At 36.7% G+C, this 26,182-nt stretch overlaps 1 protein-coding gene across 1 annotated transcript in view; it reads right to left on the bottom strand.

Moving 5' to 3' along the window:
- Positions 1–977: 977 nt before the first annotated feature.
- Positions 978–26,182, bottom strand: part of ube2e2 (ubiquitin-conjugating enzyme E2E 2) — a 47,724-nt gene continuing 22,519 nt past the window's right edge. The window contains exons 4-6 of the mRNA XM_056242642.1: positions 12,305–12,437; positions 5,903–6,050; positions 978–1,771 (exon numbers count right to left, since the gene is read on the bottom strand). Coding sequence (XP_056098617.1) covers positions 1,674–1,771; positions 5,903–6,050; positions 12,305–12,437 — 379 coding nt within the window. The 3' untranslated portion in view covers positions 978–1,673. The remainder of the gene's footprint in view (positions 1,772–5,902; positions 6,051–12,304; positions 12,438–26,182) is intronic.

The raw sequence follows: 26,182 nt of genomic DNA, 5'->3' as shown, positions 1-26,182 counted from the left end.
GGTCTGATAGCAAAAAAGATTGTATGTTTGATAATATCATTTCCTGGTTATTGGTTAAAATTGGTACCATCACCATTTATTCAAATATTATTAAAAATGTGTTAAAGATTTATGCAAGCATATTGCGAAGTTGTGCTTGTTTTATTTGTGATAATGCAATGAAACATGACAAATTGTGCAACATAATTTTAACCCAGGCTGTCATACAAAGAAATTACGAACATATTTTATTTTAAGGTGACATAGTTATTGTACCTACTCGGATAAGTACTGGGTAATATTAATTAACTACATGTACTAGTTACGGTTAGGGTTTGGTTTAGTTACTTGTAATTATTTATAATTTACTGTTATTACTATAGTAAGTACATGTACTGACGTGTAACTACGTCACCTTAAAATAAAGTATTAACTTGTGTTCTCATATTTAAATATATTTTCCTCATGTTTTGATGGTTTAATCAAACTTATAGGGTCATTAAAAACAAATATCCCATCTGGATGTCACTACTGTACAAACCAGAGCTCTTGCATGACATTTATAAGATAAAACAAGTAGAAATGCATAAGATATAATGCTTTTTTTTTTTATTCATGTGTGTCGGTGTACCATAAAATCAAACTAAATCTGCAAATTTTCTGTTACACTTTTGTCCAAATCAAGAGCTAATGCCAAATATGAAAAGCATGCAAATACTAAGAATAGTGTAATTGCTGACTTTAAACAAGTTATTATACACACTATTCTACACGTTTGAAAAGAGAAAATGTGTATCTGTTAACAAGATTCAGACCAGCCAATGCCGATAATCCAGATATCATTCAGGCAAACGTATCAGGCCATCACTACTAGTTTTTATTATTAAAGAACCCAATTTTGCAGCGTGACAGATGTTAAACCACATGTAGGAAGTCAAGCGTAACACGAGAGAGAAAGGTCAAACTGAAAACACATGCACTGAATATATGACACTACATACAGTAAACGACAATTCAGCCACAGTGTTTATTTATGGTGTTTTTCATGAAGCAAGTGCACAACAGTCCATTCTGGCCAGAGGTGGCATATATGTACACGTTTTTTTATTTTTTTTTTATTCACAAGCAAACCTATCGTCGAGTGGCTGCCATGACTTTGAGTTTAAAAAATACATACAAACAAAACAAGAGGGCAAAGTTTGGAGCTGAACGGATGCGATCCGACATCCGGTTACATGCATGGAAATATTACTGACTTCTAACAAAAGGAGAGAGAGGAGAGAGAAAAGAAATACACTATACAGTGATGAGAAAAACAAATAGTTCATAAGCTGTATTTGTTCCTGATGCCACTTAAAAAGAAAGGATATACATACATTAAGTTGAAGGACAATAATAATAATAATAACAATAATATTCCTTTTCACCTACAGTAAGGTAATTCAAACATTCAGATAATTGGAAAATAAAGTCCCAATCTACTCTTTGTATAAAAAGAAACTTTCAAGTCAACAAGGAACAAAGGACAGTTTTCTTCACAGAAAGGTCTACAGGAAGTTTGAAGGAAGAAGGGCCAGATCTATTGTTGCACTTGGTGTGTGTGTGCTTTCAGCAGACGGGGAGAGGTAGAGGCACAGAAGGGGGGAGGGGGTATAGTGTGTGTGTGTGTGTGTGTCGAGGAGAGGGGTGATACTTTATGTGGCGTATCTCTTCGTCCACTGTTTAGCTATTCTGTCATGTTCTGTTCTGTTGGTCAAGTACTGTGTGGCGATGCTCCCGACCAGAGGATCCGCTGCGGACACCAGAACATTCGTCAGGAAAACACAGTTCATCTGCTACTAATGGGCCTTTCACACAGGACGCGGAATGCGCTGCGCTATGAAACCCATTCATTTCAATGGCTTGCGCCGCGCGAAGACGTTTTGTTGCTGCGTCGACCAAAGCGCAAGTGCAGCTCGCGCGCACGCCGCGGTCAAAGTGCAAAATACCGTATTTTCCGCACTATAAGGCGCACTTAAAAGCCTTCAATTTTCTCAAAAAACGACAGTGCGCCTTATAATCCGGAGCGCCTTCTATATGGATCAATTGGTTAATAACACTCCGCGTTATTAAATTCGCCCGCGAACTCGCGCTCGTGTCCATCTTATGCCCGCTCTGTCACACGGCCAGTTCAACCTCGTATAAATCAGGTTATGTGTGTAAGTCACGAGCACTCACTCTTACTAACAGACACACTGTCCCCGGCGCTGCTCGCGCGTCACAGAATGTTCATAAAGCGCTCCCCGTTCACAGTAACCGGGTCGTCTCATTCAAAACAGCCAGCTGTTGCTGTCAACGAGCGGCAAACGCGTCGTCCAATTTGCATCATTCGCAACGCCCGGCGCGAATCATGAGTCTTTTCGCGTCTTTGCATTGACTTTGTATGTAATCTACTCGCACAAATAATTAAATTCGCGTTCGGTGTGAACACACCATAAGTTACGTGCCCGCCCCAGCGCGCTCACGCTTACTAATAACGCAAACCCAGTCAAACGTTTGACTGCAGTATCTTATGCGCCTTATAATCCGGTGCACCCTATATATGAAAAATGTTCTAAAATAGGTCATTCATTGAAGGTGCGCCTTATAGTGCGGAAAATACGGTAGTTCAACTTTTGCCGCTGCGCTCTGTGACGATTACCAGCGCAGCCAATAGAAACGGGACATCCAAACAAACACGGAAATCAAAATGGATGAACGGCTAGCACTGTGCACGGGACAGATACATAGTTTACTGCTGACCGAAAGGAGGAACAACAATCAAAATAACTAACGTTATTATACTGACGTGTAGAACTCCCGCTTAAAGTTTTTGAAAACTCCGCCTACTTTGCTCTGTCATAGCGCAGCGCAAATCTCCAGTGGTGGAGGAAGTACTGAATCTCAGTACTTAAGTAAAAGTACAAATAACCAGAGACATATTTACTTTAGTAAAAGTAGAAGTACCACAATGACAACCCTACTTAAGTAAAAAGTAAAAAGTACCTGATTTTAAATGTACTTTAATTATAAAAAGTAAAAGTACTTGCATAACAATTTATTCTCTTAATGTCTATATTCTAATGATTAATAAAACAGTTAATTCTAACTCATTCAACCTAATACTTTTGTCACCATTTCTGAACAAGCTTGCAATTAGGCAATATAGCCTACACATCAAGCTTACTATATACCCTTACTATATACGGTATATATATATATATATATATATATATAAACACATATTATGTTAAAACGCCGTATATGACGGCGTTTGCTGTAAACGCGATTCATTTATGGCGTAATTCTGAACCTCTTGGCTTGCCATACTAATCCTAACCAAACGTATAATACACACGCACCCCACATCACTACTAAATCTACCAATGCGTTTCCTATGCATGTAAAAACTAATTTTCGCGTATAAATTGCACGATAAACACACTGCGTGCAATAGAGACGCATTTAGTGTGACCGGGTTGATATATCTATGGCAACCAAACTTCACTGGTGAGACAGAAACGTGCAATGAACGGACGGTCAGGATTACGTTTTGGCAGGGGAAAAACTGATCAGAAAATTTAACGAAAATGTAACAGAACTTTGTAGAAATGTAGTGGAGTAGAAAGTATAATAATTGCTGCGAAATGTAACGAAGTAAAAGTAAAAAGTATGCACTATTTAGTCTACTTAAGTAAAGTACAGATACGTGAAAAATTTACTTAAGTAAAGTAACGAAGTATTTGTACTTCGTTACATTCCACCACTGCAAATCACGTTGTATCTGAAGGGCAACGCTGAACCCAGCGGCCAGCGCAGCGCATTCTGCGTCCTGTGTGAAAGCCGCTTTACGGGATAAACTACTGCTTAGACTTGGAACACACCCCTAACGTGTGTCAAAAGTTTGGAAACATTTAAAAAACAGATCGGATGTGTTCTATGACAGTGTAAACGGGAAAAAAACGCATGCATTCGGATATTTGCGAGATCGGTTTCAGGCCTCGTTCATTTATGGAAATAAATCAGATATGTGCCAATGCGACTGTCATGTAAACAGGCAGATTGGATTTTCCGAGGCATTAGGCTGTGTCTCCGCGGTTTAATGACGAGAGAAACCCCGACGCGCATCTGCGGATGGACGGATGGCCCGACGAAACTTTGTGTCGTCGTAGGAGAGGAATGTGGACACACGTTGACACAACATATCAAAGGTTGGCTTGCTCATCCTAAAATTTCGGACCCACTGCTCCTCGTTAAGCCCGCCACGATCTCATGAAAGTGCGTTTATTGCACGATTTTTTTTTCACGTGGCATTTACGCCAAAAATAGTTTTTGCGTGCATGATACGCACTTTATGGCGTTTAATACGCACGTTTACAGTGCGTATCATATGCAAGCAAAAACTATTTTTGGCGTAGGCTATAAATGGCATGAGAAATAAAATTTGTGCTATAGATAGGCTACTCACTTTTATGAGATCGTGTTGTATGTTCCCACCTGTCCTGAGATCTCGCTGCGCGTTCGTCCATCTGAGCAAGAAGACCCCTTTAAACATGCGCGATGTTTCAGTCAAGTGTAAACACATGACTCGGATATGGGTCACAATTTAAAGAACGTGTAAACGGACGGTAAAAAAAAAAAATCGGATATAGCCAACAAATCAGAATTGGGCATCAAGACCTGCAGTGTAAACGAGGCCTTATACTCAACCAAGGCTGCATTATTCATCGGGCCTCATTTCCAAGTTAGCCTGGGTGTTATTTATCAGTGGAGACAGTTCATCCAGTTGCATAGCTCGCCGGTGCTAGGCTAGCGCGAGTCAACGGTAACTGCTAGCCTGCCATTAAAAACAGTTTTACCCACTCCACAGTACACCAAACAAATAAACAATGAAATGATAAATAATGGATTCGTTCAACGTGATGGTTTTGAATTTCTTGAAATATGATTGGAATCACTTCAATAAAGTAAAATACTGTAAAGTTCAACATGTGCAGTGCAAGTCTGTCATATAGGGTTTATACAACTATAATGAGAACATCATTATAATTGTGTGCTTGGGACATGGCCATTAGTGGTGAGACTTTGTTTTTGTAATCAGGCTCTCAAATTATATAACAAATTTTATTTAGATTTATCGGCAAATATATCGGTTATCGGCTTTCAAATATAAAGAATTATCGGTATCGGGCAAAATTTTCATATCGGTGCATCCCTAATATTATTTCAGTGTTTTCTGTGTGAAGTTATGATATAAAGTAATTTATTCCTGTGATCAAAGCTGAATGTTCATCATCATTACTCCAGTCTTCAGTGTCACATGATCCTTCAGAAATCATTCTACGGTAATATGATGATTTGCTGCTCAAGAAACATTTATGATTGTTATCAATGTTGAATTTTTTTTTTTGCTGTTTAACATTTCTGTGGAAACAATGATACCATTCAAACATTTGTGGTAAGATTAAAAAAAAGAAAGAGAGAAATTATTATTTTTATTCATCAAGGCTGCATTAAATTGATCGAACTAAATAAATAAACGCTGTTCATTGAACTTTCTATTCAAAGAATCCTGAAAAAATAATCACCATTTCCTCAAAAACTATTTTCAACATTGATTTCTGAAGGATCATGTGACACTGAAGACAGGAGTAAATATGCTGAAAATTTAGCTTTGATCACAGAAATATTAAATATGTATTTCACAATATTACTATTTTTTACTGTATTTTTGATCAAATAAATGCAGCCTTGGTGAGCAGAATAGTCTTTCAAAAACATTAGTTTCCAAACTTTTGACAGAGTAAACTGAAAAAGAAAATATACCAGCCAATGGCGATTCTATTACAAAAGTGTGTGTGGAGGGTTGAGGCTGGAGTCACGTTATGCAGTGTGTGAGTCTCACCTGGGTTACAGTCTGTGAGGAGAGAGCAGATGGACAGCAGCACCTTCGAGATGGTGAGAGCGGGACTCCAGTTGTCCTTCAGGATGTCCAGACAGATCACGCCCTGACTGTTGATGTTACAGTGGTAGATCCGCGTGCGGAACGTTACCTGGGAGAGGACGAGAAATTAACAGGATTGATATTGAAGTCTTTTGCTACTTTTAATTTTTGAGGACATTAGTGCACCTTTGATGCATGCTAACTAGGGCTGTAACGATACGCGATATAAAATCGAAATCGCGATACTCAGGTCCATGATCCTGTATCGCGATGTGAGAAGGCAGAATCGCGATCACACCCCTTCCAACTCCCAGAGTTATCCTTCCTGTCCTGAACCAGGGCTCGAATTTCGGCGCGGGTATTGCGCATAATTCTAATCATTCCCGCAGGTCTCCCATTTATAATGCGGGAAATTCCCGCAATCGTAATCCACACAGATAATAAAATCAAATCATTCTTTTAACAACTATCTTCCAGACGCAATGTCACAAACAGCGTGAGTGTTCAGCGGTGCAGCGCGCGTCTTCTATCTCTTCTCTCATAATGTGTTGTGCAAGGCAGGCATCAAGCGCTGCGGCGATAATACACACTCGCGTGAGTCGGGACCATAGACTGTAAGGTCGGGACATGACGGAATATTCACTTGCACAATCGGGCCAGCAGTGCATCGTGACTGAAGTCTTTTTAAGTCTTACCAGTTTAAACATTCAAGCGATTTTAAACTAATCAGTGCTCGCGCGCTCTCTGAGATTATTTTCTATGCGCACATTCATAGAAAATCCACCTCAAAAACAGCTGGCTAGTAACTATTTTTCGCGGATTATATTGCTTTAACACGCAAAATTGTCAATTTCGGTCTTTGTGAGTAGGCTATACTCTAAATATAGTCGGTTTTGTCTTTAATAAGCATAAAACGCATGCCAGTATAATGAACACAGGATCCGTGCACTAGCTCTTAAAGTGACGGAAGCCATATGTGTCTGTCATTAATTTTGTTGTCAAAACAACAAAAGATGGCTTTAAGTTAAAGGAATCAGGATTAATAGCCTATGTATTTAATTTATTCAGGACTAAAATACTACCCAGTGTTATTTTCCATTTGATTACTTTATTCAGTATCTGTATATGAATACTAGTGTTAGACCTATTCAAAAACTTTTCTCTTTAATTGTCTTTATTTGTATCTTTATTCTATTGTATTTATTTGTGCTACTTTTTTCAATTTAATTAAACAATTTAAATCAAGCTTCCTTGTGATGTGTAAATTCTTAACAACAATATTACCCCATTGTAAAAATGCAATGAGCACAAACATTTAGGCAAGATAAATGTAATAATTTTGTTTGGAAAAAATGCCCCCCCCCCCCCTTTCTCCCCCTCAAACAAAAAAAATCCCCCCCATGAGAATCATCTAAAGGGGGATTTCCCCCCCCATTTTCCAAAACGAAATTCAGGCCCTGAGAACTACCACATCTTTAAAGTACTATTAGTATTATTTGAAGTTATACATTATAAAATACGTAGACCTACCACAAAACTAGTTGAGGATAAATTATTTAAAATTTGGCAATTTCAGCATTATAGACGTGAAATTTGCAGCCAAAACTTGAAATATAAGTTCTCAGAAAGTGCATTAAATTAATCCTCAATTGACCGGCAACACGTCCAACATGCAGATGCATATCCTACGGCACCATCCCGAAATCAATTTAGTTGGAGTACAGAACACAACCCAAAAGCAGCAGCCTACACTGCCTAGTATAGTTTAATCATTTGCATAGTTATTATTGTTCTTTGGTGTTTAGATTATACAGGTTTTTCCTAATGTTATTTCATAAAAATACCGGTATTTTTTTTCTTCTCTCAAAATCTCTTTTTTTTTACCACAAGCCCCGCCCCCTCAAGCCCCGCCCCCGTGATAGAATCGCGATACGAATCGAATCGTGGGTCAAAAATCGTGATACGAATCGAATCGTGGGTTTGGTGTATCGTTACAGCCCTAATGCTAACCACTAGCCAGGGTTATTATAGTTAAAGTCCCCGTAAAGTCAAAATTAAGTACGTGTTCTGAGTTTGTCACACCACAGAAAAATGTGTTATTAGCCACCCAGCCAAATTTGAATGATAAAAAAAGCAAGTAAATAAAATAAGCGATCAAAATCTTGAAAAAATTAGCATTATTCTCTGCTCTCAAATGCTGGGGGCGTGTCCTCTGGGGGCGTGTCCACTGGGGGGGGGGCGTGTCTGCTGGGGGCGTGTCTGCTGGGGGCGTGTCCGCTTTTTTTTTAGTTCGTGCGCAGTTTCAGCGCCACCGTCCTCTGATTGCCGTGTTGTGACCGAAATAGTGCGCGCGGGAGCACATGTGGAAAACCGTTTTGTAAAATGATATATGAATCATTTTTATTTGATCTAATATAATTTTACAAAACTGTTTTACGCACTATTTCAGTTACAACACAGCAATCAGAGGAGGACGCGCTGAAACCACAAACTGTCGATGCTGTTCTCTTCCTTCATAACTCGTACTGAGAAGGATATATTTATGTAACCAGTTGTGCAACTGCGCAAACTTTGTTTTGAAGTTTAATGTTTGAGTTCCAGAGGAATGTGTGACTTTCACCTGTTCAACCACATCAAAGTTTCGTAATTAGTAAGTCTGTGCTTTTTCTCTTTTTTTCCTTGTGTGCTGAGGGGGCGATAAGCCTTGGTGAAATGGTGTTTGTACATGTATACCCGTTTAATTATCGTTGCAAGCAATCATAAAATACAGATTATTGCAACAACAAAAAAGGTTTTTCTGTGAGAAACGGACCTCGGGTTCGGGCTTAACCTCTTAGATGTCCTTTTTTGAATAAACATGAAAATGCACAATCCAAACTTAAATGGTTGTAATTCAAGAATGCTTTGGAAAATAGACGTAAGATTGGTCTTGTTTTAAAGAAGACATTTGGCAGATTATTGTAGAAGTTAAATAAATTAAGAAAGTGAAAGTTATAGAAGTTTGAGTTTATGAAAATGTAAAGATTTAATTATTCATATTTTATATAAAATATATTTTTTCAAAACCTGGTGGACTCTAAAACTGCAAGAAAATCAAAGCCAAAACTCTGAACAAGTTGTGTTTTTAAATTTTAGGTTGATATCTCAAAAAATTAGCTTTCAGTAAGATTTTTTGTTTGAGTGATCTGAACCATTATTTCCACAATTTTCATACAATTTATGAAGTAGGCATCCTATTCAGAAGTAGTAAGGGAAGTTTGGCATATTTTGATATTAATTCAACTTCAATAATCACATAAAAATAACACGCATGTGCGTTATAGCTCGCTGCCACCTCACAAATGGTGAATCTATAATGTCTTTCTTTATATTTAAAACATTTTCAGACCTTTTTTTCTAAAAAAAAAAAAAAAATTAATGGATGTTATCTTTTGAACTATTGGCATGAAAACAAACTGAGGTTTCTACCAATTCTTTCATGATTTTCATGTTCATCACTATTTCAAAATAAAGATCTTAACACGCCTTAGGCGTATGAAAATATTCTTGTAGCAAATTGATAGATTAAGGCTCTTCTGTAATTTATTTTTTAAAGTCAATCACCAAATATAAAAACTACAGATTGTAAGCTTTCAAATGATATATAGTTTGTCAATATTAGTTTAGGTTTAGTCTAGGATATTACTGTTTAAATGTGTAATGGCAACTTAAGGGGTTAAAATATAACCGTAATGGCCGGGTCGGGTTAAATGATTTCGGGTACGGCCCGGGTTCGTCAAGTCAAGTACACTTTCAGCAGTTTAAAAAGCCATTTAGGTTTCTAGACAATGGTGGAGTGATGAATTTGCCAGATTGTGGTTGGAATACAATATCCATTACAACTTTACACAAAGACCCGGCCTGCAAGATGGGTAATTGTGCCATGCAAACTGCACATTTTATGTGTGTGTTTTAGCAGTAATAATAATTTCTTTGAATCTCAGATGTGAGCGACACCATCAAAGCTCAGTGAATTCTTTTCTTTGGTTAATATCTGAGGTCATGCCACACTAAAAGCATCTTATACGCAGGAAACTCACCTCAGTATGAACATCAGGAAGTAAAAAAAGCATCAGCATGTTCGGTGTGTGTGTGTGTGCGAGACATCTGTGTGTACGTGCCGGAGGCTTTCAGGGCAAACCTTTAATGGACCTTGACATTCCTTGCCTTGTGAGATTCATGACAGTTTAATTGCCACCAGAACAACTTCCTTCATCCTGACAACCTACAAACCCACAAGAGCCCAAAGAACAAACGCATAAAGGACATAATGTGGCCGTCTGCAAATGAACATCCTACTTTACACAGAGTTTAGAGAGAGATTGAAAGCGGTGTTACAGGACAGTGACAGACACACGGGCTCTGGGAAATGCTTCTGATCGGGGCTGGGATGAAAGAGAGAGAATAAAATGTCCCTTAAGGCGCCAACAGAAAACAAGGTGACCTGGGAAGCCGGTTTGTGCATTGTTTTAATGAACGTGAACTGAAAGTAGCAATTGTCATTTGAAGGAGGAAGTAGAATTTGAATATAATAAAATTCATATAACTGCTGTAAGTGCATTTTTTAAATTCTTTAAAAAAAATTTTTTTTGCATGAATAACCCACAATTATCCATGTAGATTTGTATAAATCACCCATGTTATCATTTTAGTCCAGCATTTAATTTTTTTTTTTTTTACAATTTATATAAAATGAAAACAAAATGTGTATACGGTTTCATTTAACTTAAAAATCGTTTGACAGCCCTAATATATATATATATATATGTAAGCAATAAGGTACGAGAGGCTGTGCTGTATCGTGAATAAGTAACGGCTGGAGGGCGTTGTTAGGCACGACGCGAAGCGGAGTGCCTGCAACCCCTTCAGCCGTTACTTATTCACGATACAGCACTTGCCTCGAGTACCTTATTGCTTTTATAAAACGGTTGCCACACAATAAAAATATTAAAGCCGAAAAATATGTATCTATGCAACTTTCATGAAGTAAAATCACTAAAAGCCTGCCTTCCGCTGGAAAAAATAGTCCCGGAACGTGAACAGCAACAGAAGTTACATATATTATTTCGCCAATAGATGGCGGCAAAGACTGTCTTTATGAGTGAGTGAGTGAGTGAGTCTGTAGAGAAGGCTTTTGAAAGGACTCGAACTTGTGATCACGGAGAAGACAGACGCAACTGACAGATGACTAACGTTATGCACGGAAAACCCCATGACTGTTAAAAGGACAAAATATGCAGCGGACATTCAAACGCATTTTTTTATTATGAATATAGGACTGACCTGAAGGAAAATGCTACGTCTACTGTAAATGCAGGTACACTCGCTTACTCGATCTCTCACAATGCTCTGCTCTAGCTTTAAATGAACAATATCAATGAGATGAAACATCTGTTTAAGTTGCTAAGAGTGGTTGCTAGGGGTGTTGTGTAGTGATACATAGAACCGTTGGGTGAAGCGGTCATAGCCGTGTTTTATCGTGAATAAAGCACAGCTATTGACCAATCAGAATCAAGGATTGGAACTAACCGTTTTATAAATATATATATATATATATATATAAATAACTATATTATATTATAATATATAAATGCTGTAAATGCAGTTTTTAATCATTATTTTACTTTTTTTTTAAACATGAATTACCCATAATTACTCATGTGTTTTAGTATAAATTTAGTATAAATTAAGTATAAATTAACCATGTTATCATTTTATTTTTTTTACGTTTAATTTTACAATTTATATAAAATAAAAAGCAACTATAATATTGAATCACCACTAAAATAGATCCAAACAATAATCAGTGGTCAGCGTTTCTCTGAACAACACACAACGGTGTGTTTGATATTTTCAGGAACAAAACTAGTGAGGTCTTTAATATTGGATCACCACTAAAATAGATAATCAGTGGTCAGCGTTTCTCTGAACAACGCACAACGGTGTGTTTGAAAGAGTGTTTGAACAAATAAATTCACTCATAAAGACGTCACTTGTTTTGTTCCTGAAAATATCAGTGTTTGGAATGAATCGGTTCAGTAAACGAATCACTCATTTTCACTTTGGTCACTTTTCACCACCTATTGGCTGAAGATTGCAACTTCATTAGTTGTTGACCGATATTGATTTATTTTTATTTGGCCGTATGATGGTATGTGTACATTGATCACACAACATCTAATCAAAATTCACCCCTACCAAAAAAAAAAGAAAAAAAGAAAGTGTACAATGCAGCTCTGCTCTTCAGATATCATTAAAAACCCATATTGGTTCATCCACCAAATTCAATGCGTATTTATATCCCACATGTTTCTTTGCTCTTACCTTGGGGGGTTTAAATGGGTAGTCGGGTGTAAATGCAATGTCAAGGAAAAAGACGCCTCCTTCATACACAGAGCCCGGTGGTCCTAAAATAGTTGACCTCCATTCATAGATGTTGTCTCCTTTGGGACCGGCGCTGTTGGTGGAACAAAGCAAAGAGATTTGAGAAGTTAAACAGGGACTGACTGGCCATTTCAGGAAGATAAATCATCATTAATTCATGAGTGAAAAGCCAACAGGGAAACAAGACATTACAGACACGCAAGCACTGGCCTCGCACTAAACGGGACTTAAAACCAGATTTACAAAGCTAGACCATTATAGGATCTAGTAGACTTGGATAACGCCCAACTCCCTCACGATGCGATAAATTACAAGGGCACTTCAGGGAAAGAAATGACAACATGATGTGGAGAATAGAGAGATTGTTGTAGAGGTCACGACCAAGTGGAGATAACTTACCCACAGTTGACATCAATATGTCAGACTGCCTTATAATAAAATGCTCGTACTAGGGATGGGCGATATGGATTTAAAACTATATCACCATATTTTTCTGGTGTTTATTGCGATAACGATATCAATGACGATATAAATATAGTACCATTCATCATTGTTTTTGGCTACAAGTGATGGCTGCATGCATTCATGAGAGCTTTAGAAACACAAACATTGATAAAGTAAAACATACCCATCATCAAATATGCTCCGATAATACCAATTACATAAAAGAATAAACAAAAAAGTAAAAATGCAAACACCAGCCCTTTCAGAAATGTGGATGAGTTGCAGATATACTTTCTTCTGTAAAAGTGCAGATAATGTTTAAATCGTGAAACTGTACTGAAAAACATCACAATAATAATTACACACAATAATAATTCAAATCAATTACAATTTTGAAATGTACGGAAGCGTATTGCATTCACTTGAAGAAAAAAATCTACTCTGTTTTTCTGAATTAATGAGTTAATTATCTCAGAATTACAAGATCATTTTTCATGGAAATTTTTTTTTTGCTCTGTTTTTCTGAATTAACGAGTTAATTATCTCAGAATTACGAGATAATTTTTCATGGAAAAAACTTTTTGCTCTGTTTTTCTGAATTAACGAGTTAATTATCTCAGAATTACGAGATAATTTTTCATGGAAAATTTGTTTTGCTCTTTTTCTGAATTAACGAGTTTTTGAGATAATCAAGTCATTAATTCAGAAAAACAGAGCAAAAAAAAAAATTCCATGAAAAATTCTCTTGTAATTCTAAGATAATTAACTCGTTAATTCAGAAAAACAGAGCAAAAACTTTTTTTCCATGAAAAATTCTCTTGTAATTCTGAGATAATCAAGTCATTAATTCAGAAAAACAGAGCAAAAAAAAAAATTCCATGAAAAATTCTCTTGTAATTCTAAGATAATTAACTCGTTAATTCAGAAAAACAGAGCAAAAACTTTTTTTCCATGAAAAATTCTCTCGTAATTCTGAGATAATTAACTAGTTAATTCAGAAAAACAGAGTAGATTTTTTTTTCTTCAAGTGAATGCAATACGCTTCCGTAGAAATGTAATAAACTAACAAGATAATAATACTACTATGAATTCTACTTTGATGAGCTGCTGGGTTCATGAATATTAATCGTGTTTGTGCATAAGTTTCTGCTTGCTCATAAAGGCCGAATAATTCCACATGAACATTATTTTTTACAGGAAAATACACAAATAGTATCGTTTACATGTAGCACGTCAATTCTGCGTGGTGTGTAAGACTCTCTTGCTCTCTCTTTGAGTGTGTGAGAAACACGTGCGCCTCACACTAGTGTGTTTACTGTGTGTTAAATACACTTTATTCATTGAGATGAACTGAAATAGTGCGCTTGACGGAGAGAGAAACTCGAAGTGCTCATGTTGTGTTCGGCGAGTGAAAATATATCTACCAGTTCCAGATTGTAGAGCGATTAACTCTTCCGTCATAGTTGTTGTCGATCTGCACGTGAGCTACGAAGGGGTCACAAACAGAAATACGTCATCAACTAGGCTTTATCGCTATTATCGCGGGAAGACTAATGAGAATTTTTACTGGTATATCGCAAACGATAATATATCGCCCATCCCTCGCTCGTACGTATTTTTATCCCTGGTTTCACAGACGAGGCTTCAAGGGTTAGTTCACCGTTCTGGGTTGTACGTCAGAACGTAGGCTCACTATTGGCCGACGCTGGTCATGTGTGTGATGCTGGCCAATAGTGAGCCTACGTTCTGACGTAGCGCTGCGCTGTTACACTACGTGAACTCACTCTGAAGCCCACAGAGAAGAAAACGAATAGTCTATTTTTATTTGCGCACAAAAAGTATTCTCATCACTTGATAAACTTAAGGTTGAGCCACTGTAGTCACTTGGGACTATTTTAACGATGTCTTTAATAACTTTCTGGGCCGGCAAGTTTCAATAACTTAGAAGCCTATGGAGGAGTGATCCAGCTCTCAGATTTAATCAAAAATATCTTAATTTGTGTCCCAAAGATGAACGAAAGTCTTACGGCGGGGTTGAACAACATGAGGGAGAGTAATTACTGACAGAGTTTTCATTTTTGGGTGAACTATCCCTTTAAGCTTGTCCCAGACTAACATGCATGTTTGAACCGTTTTAACTGAAAGCATATCTTAAAGGGTTAGTTCACCCAAAAATGAAAATTATGTCATTAACCCTTAGAGACCTAGACCATTTTTGGAGCACCTGCAACGCCTGTTCTTTTCTTTGTTTTTCTAACCCATTATAGCAGTCAGCATCAAGTGCCATATATCATTTTAAACAGGAGAACTTGAAGTTTCAATCTATCTCATTTAAATAATCCAATTTTAGATTTATTTTGTCTTAGAATTAGGGCTGTCAAATGATTAATCGTGATTAATCACATCCAAAATAAAAGTTTTTTTTACATAATATATGTGGGTGCACTGTGTATAATTATTTTGTATATATATAAATACACACACATGCATGTATATTTAAGAAAAAAATATTATTTATATATAAAATATTTATATTTATATATAATATAAATTATATATAAATATATATACAGTATATACATGAAAATATTTCTTAAATATATACAAGCATGTGTGTGTATTTATATATATAAAATAATTATACACAGTGCACCCACATATATTATGTAAAAAAAACTTTTATTTTGGATGTGATTAATCATGATTAATCGTTTGACAGCCCTACTTAGAATGGATGAATTTACCAGATTTAAGAAAAACGGCAGCATATTTTTAGTGTTTTTTTTTACTCAACTCAAACAAATCCTCCTGAAGTTTGTTTTTTTTTCCTTTAGAAAGCTGTACTTGGATATTCTACATTTCCAGATGTAATTTTGACTACATGTAACAATCCCTAAGCAAGTTATAGCCATTTATTACAACATTATTATGGGCGATTTTCAGTGAAAAGCTGATATGTTTATATTTACTGACAATTTAGATGTGTCCAAAAAAGTTCAGGAAGTAAAATAAATAGAATGATTGTAATAGAACACTGAAGTAAAATAAACTTATATATATATATATATATATATATATATATATAAACACACACACACACACACATATACATACATACATGAACTACTTTCACTTTACCTCCATGCCTCAGTTCAAATTTCCAAAGAAAGATGCTAATTGGTCGTGAAAAAGACCAAAAACTATGTTTATTGGTTGAGTAGATGATAGTTTCAACCAATCTGGGCGTTTAAGATTTTTTTTAGATTTAAACACACGTCAGCAGCGTCTTACGTCAGCAGCGGCACTGAACGCGGATCCACAACAGAACCGGAAGACAATACAATGCTGAATAAAGTCCTAGTTTTTGTTATTTTTGGACCCAAATGTATTTTCGATGCTTCAAAACATTCTAACTAACCCACTGATGTCACATGGACTACTTTGATGATGTCTTTATTTCCTTTCTGGACAAGGACAGTATACCGTACATACATTTACAATGGAGGGACAGAAAGCTCTCGGACTAAATCTAAAATATCTTAAACTGTGTCCCGAAGATGAACGGAGGTCTTACGGGCTTGGAGCGACATGAGGGAGAGTCATTAATGACAATTTCATTTTTGGGTGAACTAACCCTTTAAAATATGTCAGTGCCATATTGTTTTGTCTCAAGATGCACACCAGTAATGTTTTTTTTTTTTCTAAGGCATGTTTATAAAAGCGGCTTAAATGTCCAAATTGAATTTAAGGTCTAATCCTTGCTTAATCTAAGCCCTGTCTGTGAAACCAGGCCTTTAATGTGATAAAGGTCTACCAGATGAAATCTAAGAAACAATGGCTCGTTTTCTTCAAACGCATGTCTATGTCTGACTTCTACATTAATAATGCATAAAATAAGAGTAAATTCACTCTCACATCTGCTGGAATGATGGTGACAGCTGAGCAAAAGATGGCGAAGAAAGAAAAACAGATGACTTGAGCACATCTTTGAGCTTGTTTGTCAAAGGGCGGCTGGATTCCCTGGTGATAAGTGTCATATTGAAGATTTACGACTCCGTTCGGTCGACTGCTGTATCTGTGCCAAACAAGCAGACTGGGACCAGGATCCAGCCCATAATAATAAACAAGTCTTAGATCTTCACTCTGTCAAACAGCAGCTGATCCACTCGTGTGTGTGTGTGTGTGTGTGTGTGTGTGTGTGTGTGTGTGTTTAGGAGGACGGCCTGTCCCGGGGGTCTTTTTCTCATAACGCTTACTTGTTTGTGCTCATTCGTGACCAGAGCTGGGATTGGGAATCGAGACCTGGTTAAATTTTTATGACAATTTATATATATATATCTCAACAGCACACCTCTCCTCAACAAGACTCATGATTTGAGGAAATCATGTCTGGAGCTCAAACGCTGCAGGGTGACACACACTGAAGTTTAATATCTACTTTAAATGATCCGAACAAATCACTAGGGCTGGGCAAAAGAAAATTGGGTTACACTTTATTTTAAGGTGTCATTGTTACAGTGTGATTATATATTTAAGTACTGGGTAATATTAAGCAACTACATGTACTTACTATAGGGTTAGGATTTGGTTGAGGGTTAGTTAGTACTGTTATTACTACGGTAAGTACATGTGACATATGTAACAAGGACACTGTAAAATAAAGTGTTACCAAAATTAGATTTTTTGATTAATCGTTTTTAAAATGTGGTCGATTCTTAAAAGCCACGATTTGATATTTTTTTCCCCGTGTATTTCCACAAATATTGAACATATTGACGTTAATCTTATTACTGGTCTTCTCCACTAGATGTCATCCTCTTATTTACCGAGCGCATTGTTACTAAGCAATCCTGTCATTCATTCAGTGCTTAAAGGAACACTCCGACTTTTTGGGACTTTAGCATATTCACCTTATCCCCCAGAGTTAGATAAGTCCATACATACCTTTTTCATCTCCGTGCGTGCTGTAACTCTATCTGACGCACCCACCGCTAGCCTAGTTTAGCACAAAGACTGGATGTAAATGGTTGCAGCTAGCATACTAATCCAAATAAGTGACAAAATAACGCAAACATGTTTCTATTTACATGTTGTGATTTGTATAGTCACAGAGTGTACAAAAAACAAAGTCACATGAGACACAGACATATTTTAACCGTATAAATACTGGGAACTATATTCTCTGAAGGCGAAGCACTGCTACTTGGGCGGAGTGATAACCGCAGCACCTGAGACGTACCGTACCCAAACTCTGAACGAACTCTCTGCTCCTCACCACAGCGCGTCTCAGGTGCTGCGGTTATCACTCCGCCCAAGTAGCAGTGCTTCGCCTTCAGAGAATATAGTTCCCAGTATTTATACGGTTAAAATATGTCTGTGTCTCATGTGACTTTGTTTTTTGTACACTCTGTGACTATACAAATCACAACATGTAAATAGGAAAATGTTTGCGTTATTTTGTCACTTATTTGGATTAGTATGCTAGCTGCAACCATTTACATCCAGTCTTTGTGCTAAGCTAGGCTAGCGGTGGGTGCGTCAGATAGAGTTACAGCACGCACGGAGATGAAAAAGGTATGTATGGACTTATCTAACTCTGGGGGATAAGGTGAATAGGCTAAAGTCCCAAAAAGTCGGAGTGTTCCTTTAACATGGCGGTGGTGAACCGTCACGTCACTATCCTGATCGGACTTACTCGGGGTCACGAAAGTTTATAGGTTGACAATTTAAGCATTGAAGCGCAAAAGAACACATCTCCTTGCGCGTAAACCGACAAATTGTCATTTGTGCAATATGTATATTATCGGGGGTTGTGCAATATGTCAGTTGTGCATTTTTTAGAGTTATTATCGCATTTGAGGAATATGTATATTATTAAGGACTTGCGATATGGGAGCTGTAATTAATAACGGTTGTAATTTTTTTTTTTAAACTGCCAATGAAAGGTGTTAATGTGTCTACTATATACTATACGCACCTGTCTAATGTATATGTGAGCATGTTTTGTGAGAGGATGTGTTGAGAGACATTTATTCTTTGTATTTTATATTTGTGTTGTGTCTGTAAAGCTGCGGGACGGACAGAGTCCAAAACAATTTTCCCTTCAGGGACAATAAAGTATATCATAATCTTAATATTAATAATACAACAAATTCACACATATTTATTTTATTAAAAATGTCCGCCTTTCCGAGTACCCAAGTAAGCATAGTCGGTTAATAATAATAATAATAAATTTTATTTGTATTGCACTTTACATTTTAGCAATCTCAAAGTGCTACAGACCATATAGTAATATAATTAAAAACTCAAAATCAATAATAAGTTTAAAGGCGTGGGGGGAGGTGGGGGGGGTCCCTATAAAATACATTTATTTAAAAGCTTTTTTAAAAAGATACGTTTTTAGGTTTTGTTTAAAAACATCTGCATCAGCTTAAGTAAACAGTAGTGAAAGAACGCATGTGCTAATATTCCTGATGTTGTATGTGTTCTTATAACTAGAAAAGACAAAGAACCAGGGCCAGTGAAACTGGAATCATCGAAATCAGTGAATCGAGTTAGAAAATCAAGAAACGAATCGAATTGAGATTTTGAGAATTGGAATCGAATCAAAACGGGATCGATACTCAGCCCTACAAATCACCAACTACAAGTATGAGTAATAACACTTGCCTTAGCAAACACCACTAATTATACACATACCTGCCTTCTAGTGAATGCTGGTTTCCCGTGTAAGTTACAATAAAGTGAGGAGATACTTAAAATCGAATAAGATGAGCAGTGCCATTGGACAGGCGTGCGGTTCTGCCGGTTACTTGCTGATTACAGTCATAAATCAGAAAGGTAGTCTGTCAGTAACGCTCTGTTTACTTCCTGTCTCTATGAAGCCCCTCCTTCTGAAAAGCACACTGTGCTCTGATTGGTCGGCTGGAGCAGTGTGTTGTGATTGGTCGAGCGCTTCGAGTGTGTTTGGGAAATGTCCCGCCCCTTCCCATAACCGCCAGTTTAACACACTACTAACTAACTCAACCAGGCCCCGCCCCTTTATTCTGCATATTAATTATTTAAATGAGGAATATTGTGACGTGTTCGTTCCCGGAAGAAGCTCAAGACTACAATGGAGGCGTTTCAGGGAGTTCAGAAACACAGATATAGAGAATAGCTTTTTCATGCTCAAACAGCAACATTAGTACACACACTAAAGAAAGATGAACATGTAAAAAAACAGTGTTTGCTCAAATTACTAATAATAATAGTACTGATAATCTGAATTACACACATGCTCAAGTGTGCTTGAACCGGCAGTTTGTGGTTATTCTAGTAAGCTTCTTGTTTCCTGTAAATGCCCACTTGCTTTCAATGTCGTGACCATTAACTGGCGGCAGGTGCCAGCGGGCAAAACCTCTGTTCGGATCCGACGGTGCAAAGGCTTCTGGGTACGTGCCAGAACTGACGGTTGCCTGGCAACAGCCACCCCCCTCCCCTCCCCCTCCACGACAACCGGCCACGGCGAGCGAGTTTAAACACTGCAGTTAACAGACCTTGTTATTGAGCTTTCAGCTTCCTCTATTGAAAGATATTAGACTTGGGAGTGGGAGAGAAATGCACCCAGATAAGCCATTCACTTTTAAACCTTGAATCCTGAGCGCTTATCTAAGAAAACTAAAGAAAAACATACATTGCATTAATTTTTAAACCACTATAATAACACATGCATACGATACAAATGCTGCTGCACAAATAGCAACATATTAAAAGGAAAAGCTGACTAAGAAAATTAGCTAAGAGACTGAAATAACAGCTGATAATTTTCCTTTACAAATATATATATTATAATTAGTGCTGTCAAATCGATTTAACTTTTATTTTAGATTAATCGATTTGACAGCACCAATTATAATGAGCATTTTTCCAAAAATATTGTATTCAAATATTTGGGCTCATAAAAATAGAATTTTCGTTTATTTAAATGACGTTTAATGAGAAAGACATTAAGTTTTTACTTAATATATATATATATATATATATAATGTATGTGTGTGTGTGTGTGTGTGTGTGTGTGTGTGTGTATATATATATATATGCACACGTACTATAATTCGGGGTTTTCACGAATATTCGATCTGTCGTCACCATTTCTGAACAAGCTTTTAGGCAATATACACAAGCTTACGTTATATATTTTTTAGCTGAAAACATTAAACAATGTGTAAACAAAAAATTTAAAGAACAAAAGCATTTAAGCTCAAGCAGTGCGAACGGAAAAAAGCGCTAATAAAGCAGGAGAGCCAATTATCGGACAGAACGTGCATATTTGGACTGTGCTCAATATATCGATACAACGATACATCGTCATGAACTCCTGGCGATACGCGTATGGATACAGCAGCTGCCGAATCGATACGGTCCTGCTTTTGAATGTTCAGGGCTCGTTTTAGTGTTCGGGATTTATCATGGATTCACTGCCAGCAAAGCAACGTAGTAAAATTTAAATAGTATTTTATTTTTCGAATAATCACAGATCGAATATTCGTGCAAACCCCTAATTATATTACGTGTGTATACACACACACACAAATACATTTTATATATATATATATATATATATACACACACAACACATACACACACACATATATATATATATATACACTACCGTTCAAAAGTTTGGGGTCGGTACGATTTTAAATACTTTTAAAAGAATTCTCTTCTGCTAACCATGGCTGCGCTTATTTGATTAAAAATACAACAAAAATCAGTTATTGTATTAAATATTATTCCAGTGTAAATCAGCTGTTTTCTGTGTGAATATATAGTAAAGTGTAATTTATTCCTGTGATCAAAGCTGAATTTTCAGCATCACCAGTGTCAGTGTCTTCAGTGTCAAATGATCCTTCACAAATCAGTATAATATGAGGATTTGATGCTCAAGAAACATTTATTATTATTATCAATGTTGAAACAGTTGTTGGTCTGTCAGTTGTATAGTTTTTTTTTTTTTTTTTGGATTCTTTGATGAATAGGATGTTCAAAAGAATAGCATTTGTATGAAATAGAATCTTTTGTAACATTATAAATGTCTTCACTGTCCTTGATAAATAAAAGTATTGATTTCTTTCCTCCAAAAAATAAAAATAAAATTCTCACTGACCCCAAACTTTTGAACGGTAGTGTATATATATATATATATATATATATATATATATGTACCAAATATTAAGGTCTGCTTTCCTGATGCATCAAATACTTATGTCATGCAATAAAATGCTAATTAATTACTTAAAAATCATACAATGTGATTTTCTGGATTTTTGTTTTAGATTCCGTCACTCACAGTTGAAGACCTATGATAACAATAACAGACTTCAACATGCTTTGTAAGTGGGAAAACCTGCAAAATCGGCAGTGCATCAAATACTTTTTCTCCCCACTGTGTGTGTGTATATATATATATATATATATATATATATATATACACTAGGGCTGTTTTTGACTAAGGATTTTCATAGTCGAATCTGATTCGTTAGATTTTGTCGTAGTCGATTGATAGTCGAACCTTTTTTTTTCTTTTTTTTTAGATAGCAGCTAGACGTTCGGTTGAATAACTGTTCGTCTGTTATAGGACAACTCGCTCTACGTTTATTTAAAATGAGTGAATGTGCTTTCCATTAAATGAATCCTTAACAAAAAAAACTTAAAAAATATAATAATAAAAAGTTGCAATGAATGTGCTTTGTTTTAAATAAAATCACACACAGTAAACAAAACCTTAACAAAAAAACTTTGCAATGAACTGTACAATTTAGACGTGCATGTTACAAAAAAAGCTGTGCACACAGCCAAGCGAAATGGGGTCTTGCCGGTCTTGCACACCCAACGCGTCATTTTTTGCCGCGCACACCTTCGCGCTCCTGCGGACGCGTCGAGTATAAACAAGGCTTTGCTCCGTGTCAGCGCGCGCTCTGATCGGTAAAGGTGCACAGACCTCTCCCGAATCATCTCCAGCACTCAGCCTCCGAAGCACCACTAACTCCGCCTCCGTTTCCCTCATAAGATGATATTAGTATTTAAACATTCTCTATGATAAAAAATGTTTGTAAAAAATATTTTAATAGCACGGTTTAGGCGGTTATAGAGTTCTAATGACGGTGTTCAACTATAACCGTCGGTCTCACGGTTATATAATAACCGTCACACCCTTATTGGTTACATAACACTTCCCTACTATTCGACTATGAGGTTGATAGTCGAATCAGACCTCTCCGAATCGTCGAATCCTCGACTATTAGAAGTCAGCCCTAATATACAGTATATATATGTAGCCTGTGTATGTGTGTGTATATAACATCTCTGATGTCACAGTGTTGATATACTAAGTGCTCAGGGGCGAACAGTGGATGAGCGTTTATCCTTGCGCAAGCAATCTCAAAAATCACACCTGACAAACAAGAGAGCTGCCATCACTGACAACCGACTCCGTTACCGTGCCAACCGCATCCCCTGCCAACATCACCTCGCATCCGGCCGAGCCAACGGTCCATCGCTGCTCTTTTCCCATGCAAACGCTCATCCCCCCCCCACCACACACACACACACAGAGGAGGATAGATAGATTGCTTTATTTAATGCCACGTCAGCATGTAAGGCTATTTTAAAAGGCTATTTACAAAAATACAAATATATGTAAATACAATAAAACCAAGCAAACAAACAAGTCATAATATACTTAAAAAAAAAAAATAAAAAAAAAATTATAACATGATAAAAAATCCAAACCGTTTTCAGGCATAATCGTACTAAATAAGTCCTTAAGTGAAATAACTTCATAAAAGAGCATTCTACTTGTATTATACCCAGAACAGTCCAATAAAATGTTTAACAGAGAGGGGAAACTTGCAAAACATGCATTAAGCTGGGAATGCAAAAAAGCATGAGTCAAACTTGTATCACAGAGGATGAAAACCACAACCTACTTCTGTCTGAGCCCGCACAACATCTCCTCGAGACCGACTACACACAGTCGACTAAAAGCTCTTCAAAGTTTGATGCTCCGGCTCACGGCAAATGGTCTAGCGTTACTCACAAATCAGAGATCCATTTGAAGAACATGAAAACACACTCGACTAGCGTAGCCGCTCTGCGCCGTGGTCGAGTCAAGGGCTGGGCGGTGAATTTGCTGGCAAAAATTAAACATTGCAAAATGATTTTAATGGGGTTTTTATTTGGCCGTTAAAGGGATCATCTTTCACTCATGTTGTTTTAAACCTGTATGAAAGAAACGATGATATTTTGAAAGTACAAGATGACCATTTTTATTTTTGGGTCAACTATTCCTTTAAGTTTCAGTTTTAGAGTTGATAGATTCATGGATTTAAATCTAGATAATTGTACATGCGCGCTGCTTTTCAGCATGTCAACGTTTCTGTCATTTGATCATCAGCTGCAATTTCATACATATATTAGTTGTCAAGCGATTCATTTAAAAAAAAAAAAAATCTAATTAATTAAATGATGTGGAGATTAATTAAATCGCAGATTAATCACACATCAAATTTGGCTGATAAATTGCCCCCAAAAGATCATTTAAAGTCATTATTGTGTTGAAATGAGAAGAGCATCAAAAAGTAGCTTCAGAAATAAATATTTGATTTGATTCAACATAGAATTTATCACACTAACTAGAGTTCATGGATCAAACTTCATGTGCAAAATGAATCAATTCCAAACTCTGAATCAATGATTCAAAATCAAAAACATTCATGGAAGTCTCCGTGAGGCGTTTTGTTAATGTTAGCCATACTTTTAACCTAATAAGATAATTTCCTTTTTAAATGGCAGAAAAACCCCCACATAATAAACTTTTTATCTTGATATGATCATTGTGCAGGATTTATTAACACACAGCGTTTATTCAACCTACAAATAGTTATAGTCGTCTCTGCAATTTAAACTGGGATTTAACATTTAAATAAAGTAAACGATTACATGATTTCCACTTTGGATGTGCATCTTTTTTTGTGGTAATACTGGCAAAAACGTGTGAGCTTTCATGATGAACTAAATCAAATGTACAATCAGCATGGTTTATATGAGGGAAACGAGAGTAAATTTTTTTTTTTTTTAAACTCCATATCTTAGTTTAATTATTTGCTCCCACAAAACAACATACGTCGCCCTCTATTTGCTTTTGTACCTGTGCTTTACTGAGCATGCAATTACTGCTAAAAGAAAATGCGATGCAATGTGAAATAATGTGTGATTATTAATGTGTGGGCTGCAGGCAAGGTTGTGCGATCTGTCAATGTGCAAAACTAATTAGCTAACACACATTCAGCCAGAAGGTCAGAGCGGGAGTTTAACAGAAGCTGCAGGCACAGAGATAACCAAGTATAAAAAGAGCAGATTTTAACGCAAACACTTCTGACATGTTTAATCAATGACGAATTTAGGCATTAAATTATGACCCTTGTTCACGATGAGACAGTAGTCAATAAACAAGAACTAGTGTACACCTGAGAGACTGTAATAAGATGATGTGATTTACTCACGTTCATGTAGGAAAACAAACGGTTTTGAAGAATATCCCAGTCAACCACATAATGAAAGTAAAAGGAGATTTTTAAATAATAAAAGGCACCTTGTGAGTCGATCGCTTTGTGTGAGGAACAGACTGAAATGCAAGTTAGACACTGTAGCTCTCAAATAAGATACGGCACCACTGACGCTGGAGAGACACGACAACCAATAGTGTTTGGCATCCAAAGAGTCATTTTTGCAGTTTTTTATTCATTCAGTATCCAGAAATATTAAAGTCCCTCTGTAGTCAATCATTTTATCCCTTAAAACTCATCTTTGATCAGCAAAAGTACACATTTAAGCGTTTTTTTCTTTAAAAAAATATTCTTCATGCCTTAAAATAGCTTGAATGTAACTCGACACCCTTGCCTCATTTAGTATGCGTGGTTCTATGAATATGCAAATGAGCCCCGCCTCCACTCCCTCACTCAGCTCAGAGATCCACTGGTTGGCGATCACACGTTGATCTGATTGGTTACAAGGTCGTTTGTGACGTCAGAAAAACCAGCGATTTCAAACCGTGTTTTTGAGACTGTCTTTGGTTCACTGCAGTTTTAAGCAGAAAATACAATGCTGTCGACTTATGAATTTGTGGTGTTTTTAATTTGCTTTAAGACAAACCACGTGCAAAGACATAAACAAACTTAAAAGCTGGATTTTCACCACAGGGGGACTTTAAGTATATTAAAACTGCATCTCACCAACTGTAAACGCAAGATCTTTCTAGCAAGAGTTCACCACGCTGCAATTTTATACATATATTAGGGTTGATTCATTTTTTAAAATCAAATTAATTAC

This window comes from Rhinichthys klamathensis, unplaced genomic scaffold, assembly GCF_029890125.1.
Source record: "Rhinichthys klamathensis goyatoka isolate OS25496 unplaced genomic scaffold, OSU_Roscu_1.1 h1tg000737l_1, whole genome shotgun sequence".
In the NCBI taxonomy this organism is placed as follows: Eukaryota; Metazoa; Chordata; class Actinopteri; order Cypriniformes; family Leuciscidae; genus Rhinichthys; species Rhinichthys klamathensis.
Note: the sequence above shows the minus strand (reverse complement) of the source record. Positions and strands in the feature narration are given on the sequence as shown.